The sequence below is a fragment of the Vigna unguiculata genome, chromosome 9 (genome assembly GCF_037176805.1).
Source record: "Vigna unguiculata cultivar grain cowpea cultivar isolate G323 ecotype 2 chromosome 9, ASM3717680v1, whole genome shotgun sequence".
Lineage (NCBI taxonomy): Eukaryota > Viridiplantae > Streptophyta > Magnoliopsida > Fabales > Fabaceae > Vigna > Vigna unguiculata.
The window spans coordinates 32,912,248-32,930,701 of NC_140800.1; the positions used below are offsets into that span (position 1 = coordinate 32,912,248).

At 32.2% G+C, this 18,454-nt stretch overlaps 1 protein-coding gene across 1 annotated transcript; it reads left to right on the forward strand.

Annotated features, from left to right (window-relative positions):
- The first annotated feature begins 3,524 nt into the window (after nucleotides 1-3,524).
- On the forward strand, nucleotides 3,525-5,540 carry LOC114195909 (UNC93-like protein 1). Its single transcript, XM_028086355.2, has 2 exons — nucleotides 3,525-4,946; nucleotides 5,172-5,540. Exons 1-2 carry the CDS (start codon nucleotides 3,790-3,792, stop codon nucleotides 5,404-5,406), a joined length of 1,392 nt encoding a protein of 463 aa, XP_027942156.2. The 5' UTR covers nucleotides 3,525-3,789; the 3' UTR covers nucleotides 5,407-5,540.
- The last annotated feature ends 12,914 nt before the right edge of the window (nucleotides 5,541-18,454 follow it).

The window sequence follows — 18,454 nt, forward strand, 5'->3', positions numbered from 1 at the left end:
TACCACTCACATAATCATACATTTATTAAAATTAATAATAACTTAAATAATGCATAAATGGATTAATTAGGACTCAAACCCAAGACCTCTCACACCAGTAAGTACTCTCAACCACTTGAGCTAGTACTATTCCACGTTATAACAATCTCCATTAAATGCCATAAAGGCTCCCCTACCGTATTTATTAAATAGTTATTTATTTAATTATTTAAATTTTACGGGTCTTACAGTCCACGTCCCTAGAGGTCAAAATTGCTGAGCGAATCTACTCTCAAAACTCGCCAGCTACACCAAGCTTGGACAACATTAGTCGGTCATACGGGAAATTGTAGTCTCCCTAAGAGTGACGGTAGGAGAACTACGAGAGGAAAACGCCTTTGCTAGAAATCATTTGTTGAACTCATACGCCAACTCGCCTCATGGATAAGTTCCCTTGTGAAGTTCCTATCAGAGGAATGACTCCCCTCAGACCTCCTAGAGGCCTAGCAAATCAAGAAGAATGTTGCTAAGTACACATTAATAGATGGGCATCTATTCCATTTTAAGTTCTGTAGACCACTGCTAGCCTACGTAAAAGAAGAAGAAGCATATCAAATAATGACAAAGTTCCATGAAGGTATGTGTGGAAGTCACATTGAATGACGAGCTCTAAGTTTAAAGGTCATTTACGCCAGGTACTATTGGCTAACGCTGCGAAAGAACTGCCAAGAATTTTCCAAGAGGTGCCCCTAGTGCCAAAAACACATGGACTAGCATCAAGCACCACCCAAGGTCTTGCACTCTATAAATGCCCCTTGGTCGTTTCACACCTGAAGCATAAACATACTAGGACCTTTTTTTCGAGCTTCCCGATAGTTGAAATTTCTAATAGTGGCCATTGAATCTTTTTGATCAGCAAATAATATATAGGTATATTCATGCATTAGTTTAGTGCATTTTTATTCATTTGTGCATTATTGGACTCATTTCATCGTGCATTATCTAGTTTCAGATCATACATTTGGATTGTTGTGTTGTTGGTGTAAACAGGTATGAAGGGAGTATGTTAGACACAAAACAACATGTTTCACAAGTGTCTGGTGGAGTCTTCCACGACTTGTGGATTTGGCTTCAAAGATGCGAGTTTCAAAACAATTTGTTCCACAGGTGCCTGATGGATTTTTTCACAACCTGTGGTTTTTTGTAGTGAATTGGCGAATACAAAAAAGTATGTTCCACATGTGCCTGGTGGGTGTTTCCACGACCTGTGGAGTTTGCAATTTGGTCTCTCTATATTTTTTTCATCTCAATTTGGTCCCTGGTTTGGGAAATTTGATCTCAATTTAGTCATTTATGTTAGTGGTACAGTAACAACGTTAAATGGGGTGTCACGTGTTAATTCCTCGATTTTATATTTTTTTTTGAAATTTTTTTATTATTTATTTATTTTTTGAATTTTTATAAAAAATTAAAAAATTACCACGTGTCAAGCTGTCATTGTGCCACGTGGCAGTGACAGAGTGATGTGGCAGTGATAATGCCATGTGTCAGTATTATGCTAGGTGTTATTTCCTCATTATATATCTGGTCCATGTATTCTAATTTTTGTCTCAATTTAGTCCATATTTTTGTAAAAATAGTGCAATTTCGTCCCTCTCCAAATTGAAACAAAAAATAATTTTTATATAAATGTTATACAAATATTTTTATTAAATTTGATATTTTTATTCAAAGTGATATTTTTAACATAGCTAAGTTTATTTAAATTTGTGTTTCACATTCAACTTTACTTAAAATTGTTTTCAAATTTTAAATTTAGATGTTTTTTATTGTTACATGAACTAGTTAATTTATGATTTTTTTTTCTATTAACATTATTTTCTATTAACAACTTTAAAACAATTTTAAATAAAGTTCAATGTAAAATATTAATTAAATGAACTTAATTTTGTTAAAAATATTTACTAGAAATATCAATTTTGATAAAAATATTTGTGTACATTTATATAAATATTAAATTTGATTTCAATTTGGAGAAGGACAAAATTGCTCAATTTTTACAAAAATTTGGACTGAATTGAGACAAAAATTAAAATAAAGGGATCAAATTGAGGAAGTGAAAATGACACCTGACATATAAGTGACACGTGTCATTGTTGTCACTGCCACATCATTCTGTCAGTGGCACGATGACAACTTGATACATGACAATTTTTTTATTTTTTTTAAAAAATTCAAAAAATTTAAAAAAAAATTTAAAAAATCTAAAAACTGATATGTGCCACCCCTCTAACAATATTACTATACTATAAACAGAAGGTACCAATTGAGAAAAAAAAAAGAAGAAGAATCAAGTTAAAATTTTACCGTAAAAATGAGACCAAAACATAATTTCAGTTTTCGAAACAAGAAAAGTACATTGATTCCGTTGACTTCTATTATGCATTGTGATCCCATTGGGTTTACCGCTACAATTGAATCCAGCTTTCATTCACGTGGATTCAATAAATGGATGGACAAAAAAAAAACTGGAACCACCTAAATTAATTTAATAAAAAAATGTATTTTAAAATGATAATTTTTTGTTTAATTAACATATAGTAATTTAAAAATTGTCATTCCTTAACAAAACAGATGAATTGATTCATGTAAAATCATGTGGAGTGAATTATATTTGTTCAAAAATTGTCCCTCCCAGAAAATCACAATGCTGTCGATAATATTTTTCTCAGTCTTATTTTTTAATGTATCAATGAGCATTAAATATTTTTATTACATTGGTTGTGAAGCTACAAAATAAAAAGAGAATTATGAATAATAAAAACTCTAATCTAGAAGAAATATAGTAAGTATAAGATAAATGTTTTCTGACACATTTTATGTAATAAAATCGTAATTATAAAAATAATGTTTATTAATAATCTCTGCTGCCATTTCTTTATCTTTATCCTTTCATGTATATTTAATTTTCTTAACAGTGTATCGATTTTGATTTACAAATAACTTATATCTAAATTTAAATTATTTATTAAAAACTAAAAGAACACGAGTAATTTATTTTTGGCATCACTTTAATTTAAATATAATTAAGAAGTTCAAATATTGTAAATTTTAATTATATAAAAATTGTTTAATATATACAAAGCAGAACGAACACAAAGGATAATAGATATTTATAATATATTTAGTTATGTTTTAAATTAAATACCAGAAATTATGTAAACTTTTTTTAATTATAAATATTATTGAAAGTTTTTGATAAATTAACGATTTGAACTATTGTAATTTAAATTAAATTAAAAATTTTCATTAGTACATTTTTTAAAGTTTAATTTAAACGCAAAAGTTTTCTGACATACCGTCACACTTTTAAAATGGGAATGTTAAAATATTGATATGTAGATTCAATAGAATAATTTTTAATAAATTGAATTATTAATAAAATAAATATTAAATAATTTGGATCCGTAAAAAAGTGGATTTGATTATAAAAAGTGGATTTGTTCCGATCGCTGTTTAAATATTCTTGAATGAAATGTTTCATCATAAACAAATAGTTTCGGGAGTAGCAAACGGCCATTTCCGATGGTTGAAGGAGTTTGCGTAAGCATCTTCAATGCTTCCCTCTTTCACTGACCGGTGGCAATCCTTTCAATTGCAAACAACGAAAGATAAGGGAGAATTTATACTCTAAATTTGTTCCATTACTCTTCTACTTAAACTGTTCTATTCCCTCAAACCATCATCATTTTCTTCTTCTTCTTCTTCTTCCCCTCTTCCACATACTGCCAAATCAATTATCCTTCTCAAATGGGTAACCATGAAAATGGGGATTCAAACACCCAGATTTCTGAGGGCGCAAAAAGTTTTTACCTTTTCAGGTACAATTCGCCGATCATTCAGATCGTTCTTATGGGGTTGGTATGCTTTTGCTGCCCCGGCATGTTCGATGCCCTCTCCGGCATGGGTGGCGGCGGCCAACTCAAGAACACCGTTTCCAATAACGCCCTCACCGCCCTCTACACCACCTTCGCAGTCTTCGGTATCCTCGGCGGCGGCGTCTACAACATCTTCGGACCCCACCTCACCCTCTTCGCAGGTTGCTCCACCTACGTCCTCTACGCCGGCTCCTTCCTGTACTACAACCACTACCAGCACCAGTTCTTCGCCATCATCGCCGGCGCCATTCTGGGAATCGGTGCCGGCCTCCTCTGGGCGGCGCAGGGCGCCATCATGACCTCCTACCCGCCAGAGAATCGCAAAGGCACTTACATTTCCATCTTCTGGAGCATTTTCAACATGGGGGGTGTCATCGGTGGTTTGATTCCCTTCATTTTGAACTACAACCGTGGCGACGCTGCTGCCACCGTCAACGACGGAACCTACATAGGCTTCATGGCTTTTATGTCCGCCGGGGCTGTTTTGTCGTTGACCATTCTACCAGCCAGCAAGGTTGTTCGAGATGATGGCACCAGGTGCACTCACATGTTGTACTCCAACGTCACAACCGAATCCTACGAAATCCTCAAACTTTTCTACAATTGGAAGATGCTTCTGATCGTTCCCGCTGCTTGGTCCAGCAACTTCTTCTACACCTACCAGTTCAACCATGTTAATAAGCCACAGTTCAATTTGAGAACCAGAGGGTTCAACAATGTGTTCTATTGGGGTGCGCAGATGCTGGGTTCGGTTGCCATCGGTTATGTGATGGATTTCAGTTTCAAGAGTCGCAGGAAAAGAGGGGTTGTGGGAATCTCTGTGGTTGCTCTTCTTGCGACTGGTATATGGGTTGGTGCCCTTGCAAATCAGATTAAGCGTGACCTCGGTGTGATCATGGATTTTAAGGACTCGGATTATGCTGGACCCTTTGTCTTGTTTTTCAGTTTTGGCTTGCTTGATTCCATGTTCCAAAGCATGGTGTATTGGGTTATTGGGGCCCTCGCCAATGATTCTGAGATTCTTAGCAGGTATATATATATATATATATATATATATATATATATATATATATATATATATATATATATATATGTAGTACACTCATAAACATAGCATAATGTCTCATCTTCTGTTCTTTCTTTCAGTTAACACTCATGAACAGACATGTCTAAGAATTAATCAGGATTTCAATCTGAGTACTTAGATTAACAATCTCATGGTCTCTCATTCTTAATTATTGATATGTTATGCAGGTATGCTGGGTTCTATAAAGGCATACAAAGTGCAGGAGCTGCAGTGGCTTGGCAAATTGATAACCATAAGGTGTCAGGTATGGCTCAGTTGATTGTGAATTGGGTGTTGACTACTGTTAGCTATCCCTTGTTGTTGGTTCTGGTTGTGTTGGCTGTGAAAGAGGACAACAAGGGAGAAGAGGAACAAGCAAAACAAGTTGCGCCTTCATCGGCTGAAAATGCCTTTGTCCATTGATATATTATCTCTTACCTGTAAAAACGAACTGCATCTTTTGTTTTGTCTTACTTATGTTGTCTCATCGTTATCATGTCATCATCAGTTTCAAAACTTTTCAATGTTTGAAGATTGGTTTGTATGTGTTCATGGAACTCGCTTGTCTGATTCGTCACACAAAAGTAAAAGGGACAGATTAATGCAATTTATATAGTAATTTCTAATTATTGCAGCATGGGACTAACACGCAATGCATGTCGAAGGAAATTTCCGTTACTGTTTTAAGTATGTGGGAGGGGAAAATTTGAAGGAAAAAAAGATAAAATGTTGTTCATAGAGGTTTTAGTAGTTTTCAATTTTGGTATAAAGATAGAAAGTTAACTAATTTTAGTTCGATACATATTCATATTTATTTATACCGGAAATGATAACTTAAAAAAGTTTTATTTAACAAATTTTGATCAACAATCATATTTGGTAAAAAAAATTAATATTTTATTATTTTATTTTTGTAACCTCTATAAAAAAAATAAATAATTACTTTATTTAGTAACTTTTGTCAATTTTATCGATAAAAATATTTGTTAAAGAATATTTTCTTATTGGTTAAAATCCAAATGAAAGTAAACTTATTGCATGAAAATCAGTCAACTTTTTGTTATTATACTAAAAACAGAAATCGGAATTGTTTTTATGAAAAATGTAACGCCCCATTTAATTATTAAACGAAATTAAAGGAAACGTCATGCGATAAAAGTATAGTAGCGTAGTCTTGGGATCCTTAACACAACCCCTACAACCTGGACACACCACGATGCCAACATAAACCAGATACAATTCTAACAAAGAGTGTAGAGTATGAAAGCATAAAACGATACAGGGATCGTAGCCCTAAAAAAATCGTGAATAAAATAACTCCAGTCCAGATGGCTAAGCAGCGGACTCGTCATTCCCTTGTTGACCACGAGAACTTCGCCCATCTGCTCCCATCAATCAAATTGATGATCATCGCACGAAGAACAACCACATACAATACAACCATGAAACAAAACGGGTAAGCTAGAGCCAACAACATATTCATCATACAGTCAAATATATTTTCATCATCCCATATCTATATAACAACCACGCATGTTATGACTCTTCATTCAATACACTACGACTCGACTCGACTCGACTCATCCGGATACGTATAACTTAGTCGGATTCAACGGATGCCTACACTTGTGGTGGATACCTCTACTCATCTCCGAGCTGCTCATCCCCGAGCTATGTGTTACAAGTGTTACAATGAATCAAATTTCCCTCACCACAAGGTTAGCCCTTAATGAATTTCAGGTCTCCTGCTACTCTCCCCACAGGAGTCAGTCCGCTCTAAGTGAGACTAACTGGCTCCTTAGAGTGTCAGGATGCAACCTTAACTTGAATCTTTACCTAGTTATACAGATGGGCACCACCATGGACACCCACTAACAGGGGCCATGGAATTACGTCCCTACCACTGAAGCGTAGCCCCGGAGGTCTCACCTAGAGACCCCAAGGAATTACACGCTGACACAGACTAACACTCATAAATCAGCAAGGAAAATGATCACATACACTATGCAGGGAAGATTTATACCAACATCCATAGACAACTCCCGTATATCACATGTCAATCAGTACCAGCTCGTATTACCAACCTTAAGGAAACATCTCCCCTCATGTCAATGTCATGCCACAAAATTACCAACCACCAAGGTTCATCATTGTTCATACCTGATTTATGATCGCATACAAATCTAACCACTCATGTAATATTCACGTAAGATCATGCCACTCTCACCCGTCATCACATATGAATCCCCCCCTCAACATATATATATATATATATATATATATATATATATATATATATATATATATATATATATATATATATATATATATATATATATATATATATATATATATATATACACACACACACACAATTCAACCCATCAAAACAGATCATCCAAAATAAACACACGTCCCAAGCGAAGCGTTGTCTCGCTCAGCACCTCGCTCAGGCTGAGGGGTTTCGCTCAAGCGAGACGTGCTCGCTCAGGCGAGCTCCCCCTTCGCCTAGACGAGGGCTCGAGAAGGGAACAGAAGCACTCGTGGGATCTCGCTTAGGCGAGACCCCTCTCGCCTGGGCGAGATGCTCGCTCGCTCAGAATCACAGTGGGTCGCCTGGGCGACCATTCATGGAAAAAGGGCTTAGGCGAGCCTCTGTTAGTCTCGCCTAGGCGAGACCAGCTCGCTTGGGCGAGTTTATCAGTGCCCGCCACTGTTTTCACCTACAATAGATGCGAAGACATACCACAAGCAACAATCCCACTGTATCATACATCCATATCAACAGGTAAACACAAAAGAGAATCACCAACCACATAAAATAACATACTCACACCAAACAAGCAGAGGGTTCTAGCTTCTCGTACCTGGAATATGCTAGTACAGGACTCAACAGTAACCACGGGCACCATAGCTTTAGGTTATACTTAGGAACTGAAAAAAACAACGGAGCAGATCATATGATGAGCTGACTACGGATTCTTAGCTGAAACAAACATGAATAAACACTGGAGGAAGTACGAGTAGGGGTTGGAACAGACTTACGAGAAGTGAAAAACTAGTTCGAGCCCACTGGATGCGGAAGGCGGCTGAACCTTAACAGAGCTCTCTCTCTCACGGAGTAGAAGGGTGACGGCTGATTTCTGAAAGAGTGAAAGTGGGTGTGGGATTAGGGCAACATGAAAGGCTTTTATCCTATGAGCCGACCTTTAGGCCCATTACTGTAGAACAACCCTTAAAAGGAAGCAAAAATAGAAAGGGGGCCTTACAAAAAACATATTTTATCGAAAAATAAATAGAAAACGTTGTTTAGTCTCAATATTTAACCAATAGTTAGCGATTGATTATATAAAAAAAAAACTAATAATTTTTTTATCAGCAATAATAAAAACTAAATAAGTTGACGTAAGTGAGTACTGGAATGTTTGATAAAATTCCAAATGTTTGGCAAATGTTTTATTTTAAGAAAATAGCTAAAATCTTAAAACTTTAATTTGGTTAAGCAAGTTCCGAAAATATAGAAGTTGAATAAGAAGGCACTCGCTTGATGCTAAAACATTCGCGAAGAAAAAAATATAAAAGAAAATAACGGTTGGCTTAAGGCATGTTGGGAAGAGAATTAGTCTGAATATCACGTCAACTTAAGATGATCCTGATGAAAGAAAAAAAAATGATTATTTATTGCAATGTTGTAATGGGCAGTTGTGATAATGGGTATTACAATTTGATGTGAACCCATTCGTAAGGCCTCACTTATGGTTTTTTAGGATTAGAATCATTTAAAAAAACTTGAAAAATTAATGAAAATGTGAATTGAAAAGTGGTTGAAATTTCAGTTTGGACAATAATTTAGAGATGTCAATATATTGAGATGTAGAATTCCAGTTGAAGTGATTCTAAAATAATGTAAAAGACGAACTTTAATTTAGACTTAAGAATCACTAATTTTGGATGATTTGAACAAGAGTTATGACCACCACATAAATCTAGGTAGAATAGGATTTTCTAAATTTTAGTGAAAAAGAAAGAACAATAGAGAGTAGACAAATATGAAAGATGTAAGGAAATAATCATTTTTTTCCAAGGTGGCAACACACAAAAGAATGGAAAAATCATTTGATCACTCTACCAAGACATTTTCTGTTCTTAATACTTCCAGTTCACAAGTTCCTTTCCCTGCGCACCAACACTTCTTGGAAAGAACCTCACCCTTTGCGCACCAACGCATTGGGAAAGACAACTAATACCCCTTACCTGCTCGCCAAAACCCGATAAGAGCATTACTTTACCTTAGGTCTTATAAGCAACTACCCTTGCCTGCTCACCAAAAAAACCAAGCAAGAGTACACTCTTAGCTGCTCACCAAAACTCGGTAAGAATGCTGCTTCTACTAAGACCCATAAGCAACAACTCTTGCCTGCTCATCAAAACCCAACAAGAGTATCACCCTTACCTGCTCACCAAAACCCGGTAAGAGTGTTGCCTACCCTGAGACTCACAAACAACAACCCTTGCCTGCTCATCAAAACCCGACAAGAGCCCACCACTTACCTATTCACCAAAACCCGGTAAGAGTGTTGCTTCCCCTGAGTCTCACAAACACAACTCTTGTCTGTTCAACAAAACTTGACAAGAGTCCCACCCTTACATGTTCACCAAAACCCGGTAAGAGCATTGCTTCCTTGAGGTTTACAAAAAACAACTCTTGTCTGCTCAAAAAAACCCGACAAGAGCCACAACCCTTACCCGTTCACCAAAACCCGGTAAGAGTACTACTTTTCCTTAGGTCTTACGTGCAACCACCCTTGCATGTTCACCAAAACCCAACAAGAGTACCACCTTTACATGTTCACCAAAACCCGATAAGAGGGTTGCTTCCACTAAGACCCATAAGCAACAACTCTTATCTGCTCACCACAACCTAGGAAGAGTATCACCCTTTCCTGCTCACCAAAACCCGGTAAGGACGTTGCTTACCCTCACACTCACAACAACCACCCTTGTCTGCTCATCAAAACCCGACAAGAGCCCACCACTTACCTGTTCACCAAAACCCGATAAGAGTGTTGTTTCCCCTGAGTCTCACAAACACAACTCTAGTCTGTTCAACAAAACCCAACAAGAGTCCCACCCTTACATGTTCACCAAAACCCGGTAAGAGCATAACTTTTCCTAAGCCTCCCAAGCAACATTCTTTGTCTGCTCAACAAAACCCAGCAAGGACATTGTTACTAAGCTTATATCAAAGTCTTACAGTAACCCAAAATTCCATTTTATCCGACTCTCCAAAGTCCTAAGGGTAAAATAACAACTCCTTTTACTCGACTCTCCCTAGTCATCTGAGTAAAAGTACAACTTGGTTTTAAAGGGATGAACGAACTTCGAGCATACATCACACAACTAACATAACATGCTTCACTACCCCAAAAGAAAAAAAATCAATTCAAACTTTACCTTGTTGTTGTCGTGGCACTTCAGACTTCCCCCGTTCAGGGCAAGATTTGGCGTAATGACCCGACTTGCGACAATTGTAACACTTCTTCTCATACGACTTTGCTCCTGAAAATTCCGGACAAACTCGTCGAAAATGGTCTCCTCTGCACTAGAAACACTTCACTGTCCCTCGTCCTTCACATTGAGGTCTGGTGTAAGGTTTCTCTTGTCGTTTCTCATTGATGCTACTGTTGTTAGGATGTGCCCTCATGACCCGACTTGGGCCCTTCTCCAGTTGTTCCACCATCTTTGCTTGTTCCACCAATACATGGAACTCTCGGATCAGTGCAGTAAAGTGGTGCATTAGTCATTCTCCATTTGGATCATGATGCAATTCACAATCTTAGTCTTTTCTATGTGAATCTTGGACTTGTATTCAAATAATATGGATAACACTTATTAAAGAATTTCCTTTTTTTTCCTTGCTCTAACCTAGTGACAGAACTTGACCAAAAATTTTAGGGGGGCCAAATTATATTTGTTATATATAAATTATTTTTTTTAATTAAAAAATTTAATTTTTTACATCATTTTTTATTTAAAATAAGCACTCATGATAATATAATCCAAACAATATAACAATAATATATACATATATATATATATATATATATATATATATATATGAAAGAGTAACATAAAGTTTATCATCAATAATAATATATATTAAATAAAAACCAAAAGTTACTTTTAGTCAAAATGGTTCTCCAACTTTTACAACCTATAAAAAAACATTCAAAAAATTAAAATATGTTAATGTCAATCAACTTATTGCAAATTAGATTTCAATGAAAATAAACTCAATTACATGTAAGAATGAAAACATCTGAGTCAAGTCCTCCGCTTGATTTTTTACTAAAAAGATAACACGGTAAGCAATACGTAGCATCTTTTAATGGCGATCATCTTTACCAGACAACGGATAATTTTCTAGATGCATTTGATATGGACCCCATTTTAGATAAGCATTCTGTACCTCATCAATTTGATTTGGTGGGTATTACCAGATTTGAAGACGCTTCATCGGATTTCGTTCTAAAGTATTTTCATTTTCTTCAATATTTGGATTATCATGAAGTTTCTCAATTTTAGATGACGTAGATGCATTTTTTTCATCTTCATCAAAAGTTTTCCTCTTGAAAAAAGAATCAATTCTTTTACTCTTTATCATATTTTTTCCTAATATAAATTTGTCAATTCTTTTACAAAAAAAAAATAAAATTATGAATACCCCAAATTAAATCTTAAAAGCAAGACTCAATATTTTAAGAAAATTAATAACTTCTAAATGATTAGTTTCCCTTACCCTAGAGTAGATTCCTAATCTTTCTCTTCCCTTACACAACTTCAAAGCCTAAGATATTCTATCTATACAAATAAGAGTTTGATCAACAATTAAAGCATGATTTTATGATCTCTAACAGATAATATATGCCTAGAGCATAGAAAAGTCACATACAAGAAGAAAACAAATTGTTTTAAAAAAAGAAGGGAAAAAATGAACTTACTCAAAAGAAGAAATTGTTCAATCCAAAATGTTTGTTAACTCTTCAATTTTGTCGTAGTGCAATTTAATTTTGAAAATAATAAGAAAATGATGGTGAAAATTGAGATGGAAATAAAATAAAAGAAAAAAATGAAAGCACGAAAGGGAAAAACTAAATACAAAAATATAAGAAATTATAATAAAAAAAAACATAATTTTTAAATTTAAGAAAAATAATTCAAACTAAATTAATATAAATAAGATAATAATATATAAATAAAATAGTAATATATAAATAAAGTAATAGTATATAAATATATTTTTTTAAATACATAAAAAATAAAATAAAATAAAAATCAATTAATATAAATATTATTTTTTAAACAAATAGAAAAAAGGAAAAAAAAAATGGTTAGGGGAGACGTGGCTCCCCTCTGTCCTGACCTTGTTACGTCCCTGCTCTAACCCTTGTTTCGAATCTTCCAAATTTTTCAAGTAAATATTTGTCTTTACTCTTGTCACGTCTTCATCATAATTATTGACAATTTTATTGAATAAAATTTATTGCGTCAAATTATAACTTAGCTAGTATAATAAATATTTGGTATGATAAATAAAAATGTAGGCCTAAGTGTTTTTAACTATTTTTTCCTCACAATAATACTTTTTTATGAAATTTCCAAACTTAAAAAATCATTATTTAGATGATAAAATCTTTAATTAATTTTTCATTCTTATAAAGAACATTCTTTCATGATTTGTTAGTTGGGTTGGGGTCATTGAATTTTTTATTTTTTGTTTTTTCATATACGGAAAATTCTTTCAAAATTTGTTCCCTTGAAGTTTGAATTTGGAAAAACAATTATTTTCTCTTCATTTTCATAAAAAGGAAAAAAGTTTTTGAAATGGCTTTTCAACAATTGAAGGTAAGTCCTTGGTCAGGCTGTGACATGTATAAAGCTCGGTGGTTGGTGACTGCAGAAGGGTTGGCACATTGAATGGTTTGATGTTAAATTTATTTTTATGTTCATATTTTAATTCAAAAATATTAATCTGGTTAGTTGAAAAAATTATATATATTTTTTTAAATAATTTAAGTCGATTATAGAAAACAAAACTAATTATGGATACAAAGTGTTGATTAGTTTGGAAAAATAATAAAATGACTATCAAAAATTTGACTATTTTGTTACTATCTGATCTGTCATCCAAGGTGACAATTATAATTTAATTTTTGAATTAAAAATTTGTTTACATGTTTAAATAATGGAGGTGCTTGAATATGTTTACATAATAATTATCTTTTAAGATTTTATATCTTGGTTGTGTTTATATGTGTATGGAACCAACCACAAGTTAAAGGATAGAGTCATATTCAAGTTTGTGTCCTTAAGGATGATTTTGAATTTGAATATTGCATGTGAAAGATTATGATTGAGGATGGAGATTTTATTAAAAAAAAATCTTTCAATTTTTTTGGATTAATCATTGGCAATCATTAAATATTTGGTTCAATAAAAGAAAAGTTGAATAAAAAAAGGGTTTATTTTTAGATCTAAATCTTAAATTTCATGCAAAATGTTATAGTAAACTTACAAAAATGCAAAATGAGTGAAAACTATTAATCGGTGAAATTAAATAATATATTTTTTATAAATAAATAAATAAATAAAAAGTCTCCATGAAAATTTTGCTTACCTTGTGGCCTTAAGGTCAATTTTTGAATTCGTCAATAAAAATGAATAATTGTTTGGGGTAGGCATTCTCACTATTTTTAATCATTTGAAAGAGTGGAAATAATTACTATTAAAAAAAATTTCTATTTCCTGTTAATTTTATTTTGAAAATTTTTTTAGAAAATACTTACAAATTTTGTTGTGAAATTTTTTTTAAAGAAATTGTTACCAATTTTCTTGCAAAATATTTTGTATAAAACACTTTTTGAAACAAATTTTATAGAAAATACTTACAAATTTTATAAATTTGTAGAAAATGATTACCCACGAAAGAATTACCTGCCAATTAAAATTTTTAGAAAAAATAGCAGAAAAAAGTTTTTTCTTGTGAATATTTTTTATAAATTTGCAAGAAAAATTTCATGTAATATGAAAATTTTTAGTAGTAATTGATACGGATAATTCCCAAAAAAAATAGTATTCAATATTGAGAATATCAAAATACTTATAAGTGGACAACATAACATGATGATATTTAATTGAAATTTTAAAAGATCTTTTAGAATCATTGATATTTAGAATAAGACATTTCAATAAAACATTTTCTAACTTAAAAGTAATAATAATAGAGTTACTTTTTTTCCAATTTCAAACCTTTTTTTTTACTCATAAATAAGTGCTTTTACCAATAATTTCTGAGATATTGTTTTTATGATTTCTCAGTCAATAAAAAATAATGTTTTTCTTTTTCTTTTTCTTATTTAGGTTTTATATGTCATGTTTTTTTTGTCTTACTACATTTTTTTTTAATTTTCCCTTTAATCACAAGATCGAATTTTTTTTAACTTGATTTAAACTTTTTAGTGTTTAGCAAGATGAAATTTTAGTTATTAAGAGTCTTATGAAAATCAACAAACAACAAAGAAAAATTGATAAATAAAAGAAAGTTTATTAGACTAGGGTTATAAAAATTCTTATCAAATATTTATGTGAAAATAATATATATATATATATATATATATATATATATATATATATATATATATATATAAAGTATAAAGTATAAAGTAAACAAATAGATCCATTTTGTAATCACTTTAAACATTCCTGTTTTTAAATAAAATATTTAAACTAGTAATTAAAACTTTCGATCTATATTAATCAAATTTGTTTATGTTTTATATTTTTGGTTGAAATACCTTTTTGATCTTAATTTTCGTTAAGTTTTTTCAAATAAGTCCTAATTTTGGTTTTGTGTTCAAATAAGTCCTAATTTTCGTCAATTTTGTTCAATTTGGTCATTTTTTACTAATACCGTTTAAATCATTAACAGCTATGAGGTGACTGCCACGTGTCACTTGTGATTTTTTTGAATTTTTTTTATATATTTTTATTTATATATTTTTTATTTTTTAAGTTTTTTTAAAATGTACACGTGTCAACCAAATAGCGTGTCACGTGTCACTTTGTGGTTTTTTTGATTTTTTTTAATTTTTTTAAATAAATTGTTAAATGTCCACGTGTCAACCCAATAGTGTGCCACGTGTAAGAGTCAATGTTCTATATTCAATTTGGTTTCTATATTTGTTATTTTTGTTCAATTTGGTCCCTATGATCAAATTGAATTTTTATATCAAAGTTATAATGATGTGAATTTTAATATATTATATAAAAATATTTAATAAAAAATGTGAATTTTAATATAAAAATTAAATTTGCTTTCAATTTGGAGAGATACCAAATTGGTTAATGTTAACAAAAATTAGGACTAAATTGAACAAAAATAACAACTATAAGAATCAAATTAATTATAGAACATTGACTTTGACACTTGACACGCTACTGGGCTGACACGTGGACATTTAAAAAAATTCAAAAGAAAATCAAAAAAAATTCAAAAAAACCACAAAGTGACTCTTGGCACGCTACTGGGTTGACACATGTACATTTAAAAAAAAACAATTAAAAAAAATCACGAAATGACACGTGACAATCACTGTTTATGGCCGTTAATAATTTAAACGGTGTTAGCAAAAAAAGACCAAATTGAACAAAATTGACGAAATTTAGGACCTATATGAACACAAAACCAAAATTAGAACTTATTTAAGAAAATTTGATAAAATTGAGACAAAAAAAAGTATTTTAACCTATATTTTTTAATTTTTGTGTTCCAAATTTGTTTGAAATTTCTGAAAAAGAAAAGTGTTAAATGCTTGGTTGATATTTAAAAGCTTGCTCTACATGTTCCATCAAGTACTAAGAGTTGACATGAAAACAAACAAACAATTATGTCCATTCATGTTTGAAAGTTTTAAATCCATGTTTCTCAAGTGGATTCTTTAATATATCATTTCCCAGTCTAACAATTCTCACTTGATTTCATTCCAGAACTAGTAGGAGACCCGTGCATACGCACAGGTCGTGTTTTTTTGCATTCAAACTTTGATTATGTTGAAAAATTCAATTTAATATTTTTATGTATAAATAAATAATTATTGAAAGAAGTATTATTATTTATTTATTATAGAATTTAAGGATATGTTATTGATATAGTTAGGTGAAATGAAGTATTATTATTTATTTATTATAATTTATAATAAATTAGTTGTAAGGTGGATTTAAGTATATCTGTAATATGTAATTTAATTTGTTGTAATATATATTGTTATTTAATGTTATTGGATATAGATGATTTATTTTGATTTAAAAGTTTTGAAATGGTTGATTTGTTAGTCTGAGTATATGAAATGATTATACTTATTAAGTAAATATAATATATTATAACTACAAAGAATTAATTAATTTGATGTAGTATATTTAAATTTCTTAATTTTGTTTATGTTTGTAACGTTAATGATTTAAAAGTTTATTATTTGTTGGTAAATTTAAATTTAAAATCATAACTATTAAATTTGGAATATAAGGAGATTAAGATTTTAATTGATGAAAAAACCTATTAGTAGATTTTTGGAACTGAATAACAGATGTTATTTTTTTTGGTTGAAATTATTAATATCATTAAATTAGAAATAAGATATTTAAGGGAATACGAAGAGTTGGCGGCAAAAGGAATTATGGATAGTCTTGTCAACGTGCTCAGACTGAAATTGTGCAAGATTTATTCTAAAGGTCAGAAGGTTTGGATGTGCAACAAAACGTTTCCTTTATTTTAGTTAAAAGGAGATATCGTGGCTGTAGCTTTCTTTGTTCATAAACGAAGAAGAAAAACAGTACTCCTCAGCAATCACAGAACAATCCAACTATCAATGTCTGCCTCTAAAGATTTCAGCTTCACCAATTTCTACCAAAACTCTGTGATGGTGATGGAACCCTTAGAGGTTAGTTCTTTTGCATGTTCTGTTTTTTAATGTTTTTTATGTTTGACGTATACAGTTGGTTTTTGGACGAAAGTTTATATTTTTCTTCCATCCTTTGGTTCAAGCATGTCCATAAAGTTTTATACAGTTGTTATTTTGAAGGAAGTTTGTGTTTTTATGCTTTACAGGAATTTTTGGAGTTTGAAGAAGGATTTTATGAACAATGGGGCAAATCTCTACTGCCGGGGACAAATTTTTTCAGTGATCCGAGAGGAAACGTGATCAACATAGAGTTTGAACCCATTTTTCTTCTTCAGAGACAGTTCCGTGCAGTAGAGCAGCTGATGGGTTTTTATGATCTAAACGATGTTTATTACGTCGTTAGCCTTTACTGTGGAGATCGCTACTTTCGTATGAGATTGTTCGATCTGGACTGGACTGAAGTGGTGTATCCTGGTAGAAGGAACAATGGTCTAGCACGTGACCCTCTGTCCTCAGTCAGATTTTTCCAAGCCTTTAGAGTGCAGTTCATTCCAAACACGGTATGTAAGTTTAATAATTTTTTTTTTGAATTTTTACTTAACATTTGGTGTTATTTTTACTAATATAGGGTTTTTGTTGGTTGTTGTGGTAGCTGTTGATAATCTTGCCCGAGTACTTCCAAATGTTTTGTCAGGATAAAATTTCGTTTAACCATCCGGTGAAGTTATATGATCCTTTGGGCAAAAAATTTGAAATTTTTGTGGATACAGATGAGGGTGGAAGGATGGTGTTATTTGGATTTTGTCAGTATGTTGCATACTACGGGTTTGTTTCTCCTTGTTTCCTACATTTAAATTATGTAGGAAACAATGTCTTTGTTCACAGGATCTTCTTGGTGGAAGGAGTTGAAATTGATTATAGTAGAGATTTGCAGGCTGGTGGTAGCAACCAACTTGAAGTTGGTTCTGTTGATTGTGAGAAAATATTAAGTTCTTATGATGTTCGGTCATCTTCTTTGGTATGGCTGATAGTTGTAGTTATTACTTAATAATTTTGGTTTATATTTATCTTGTTAACACAAATTCTTTGAATGTAGTATCTGGATTCGAAATTTGTGAAAGAAGGCTTGGTGAAAGGGAGAAAAAACTATGTTCTAACGAATGGCCATGCACAATTCTGGAACTGCAAGATTCGATGGACATGCAGGAGTTCATTTGAATGTTATCTGACTTGTGGTTGGAAGAAATACTGTCAAGAGAATGGGTTGGTTGCTGGAGATCGTGTTAGATTTATGGTGCAGACTGACCAAAGCAACGTCATCCAAATTCTGAAGATTTAGCATGTATATGTATTTGTAGTTATTTTGGATTGTAAAACGAATGTATGGCACGTATGAACAATGTCTATTTAGTTTTCTTTATTTGAACATAACTAATATTTTGTATGCCAACATTGATATTTTTGGTATGTTGGCATTAATGTTTGTGTAATATTTTGTATTTGAATATTAACCT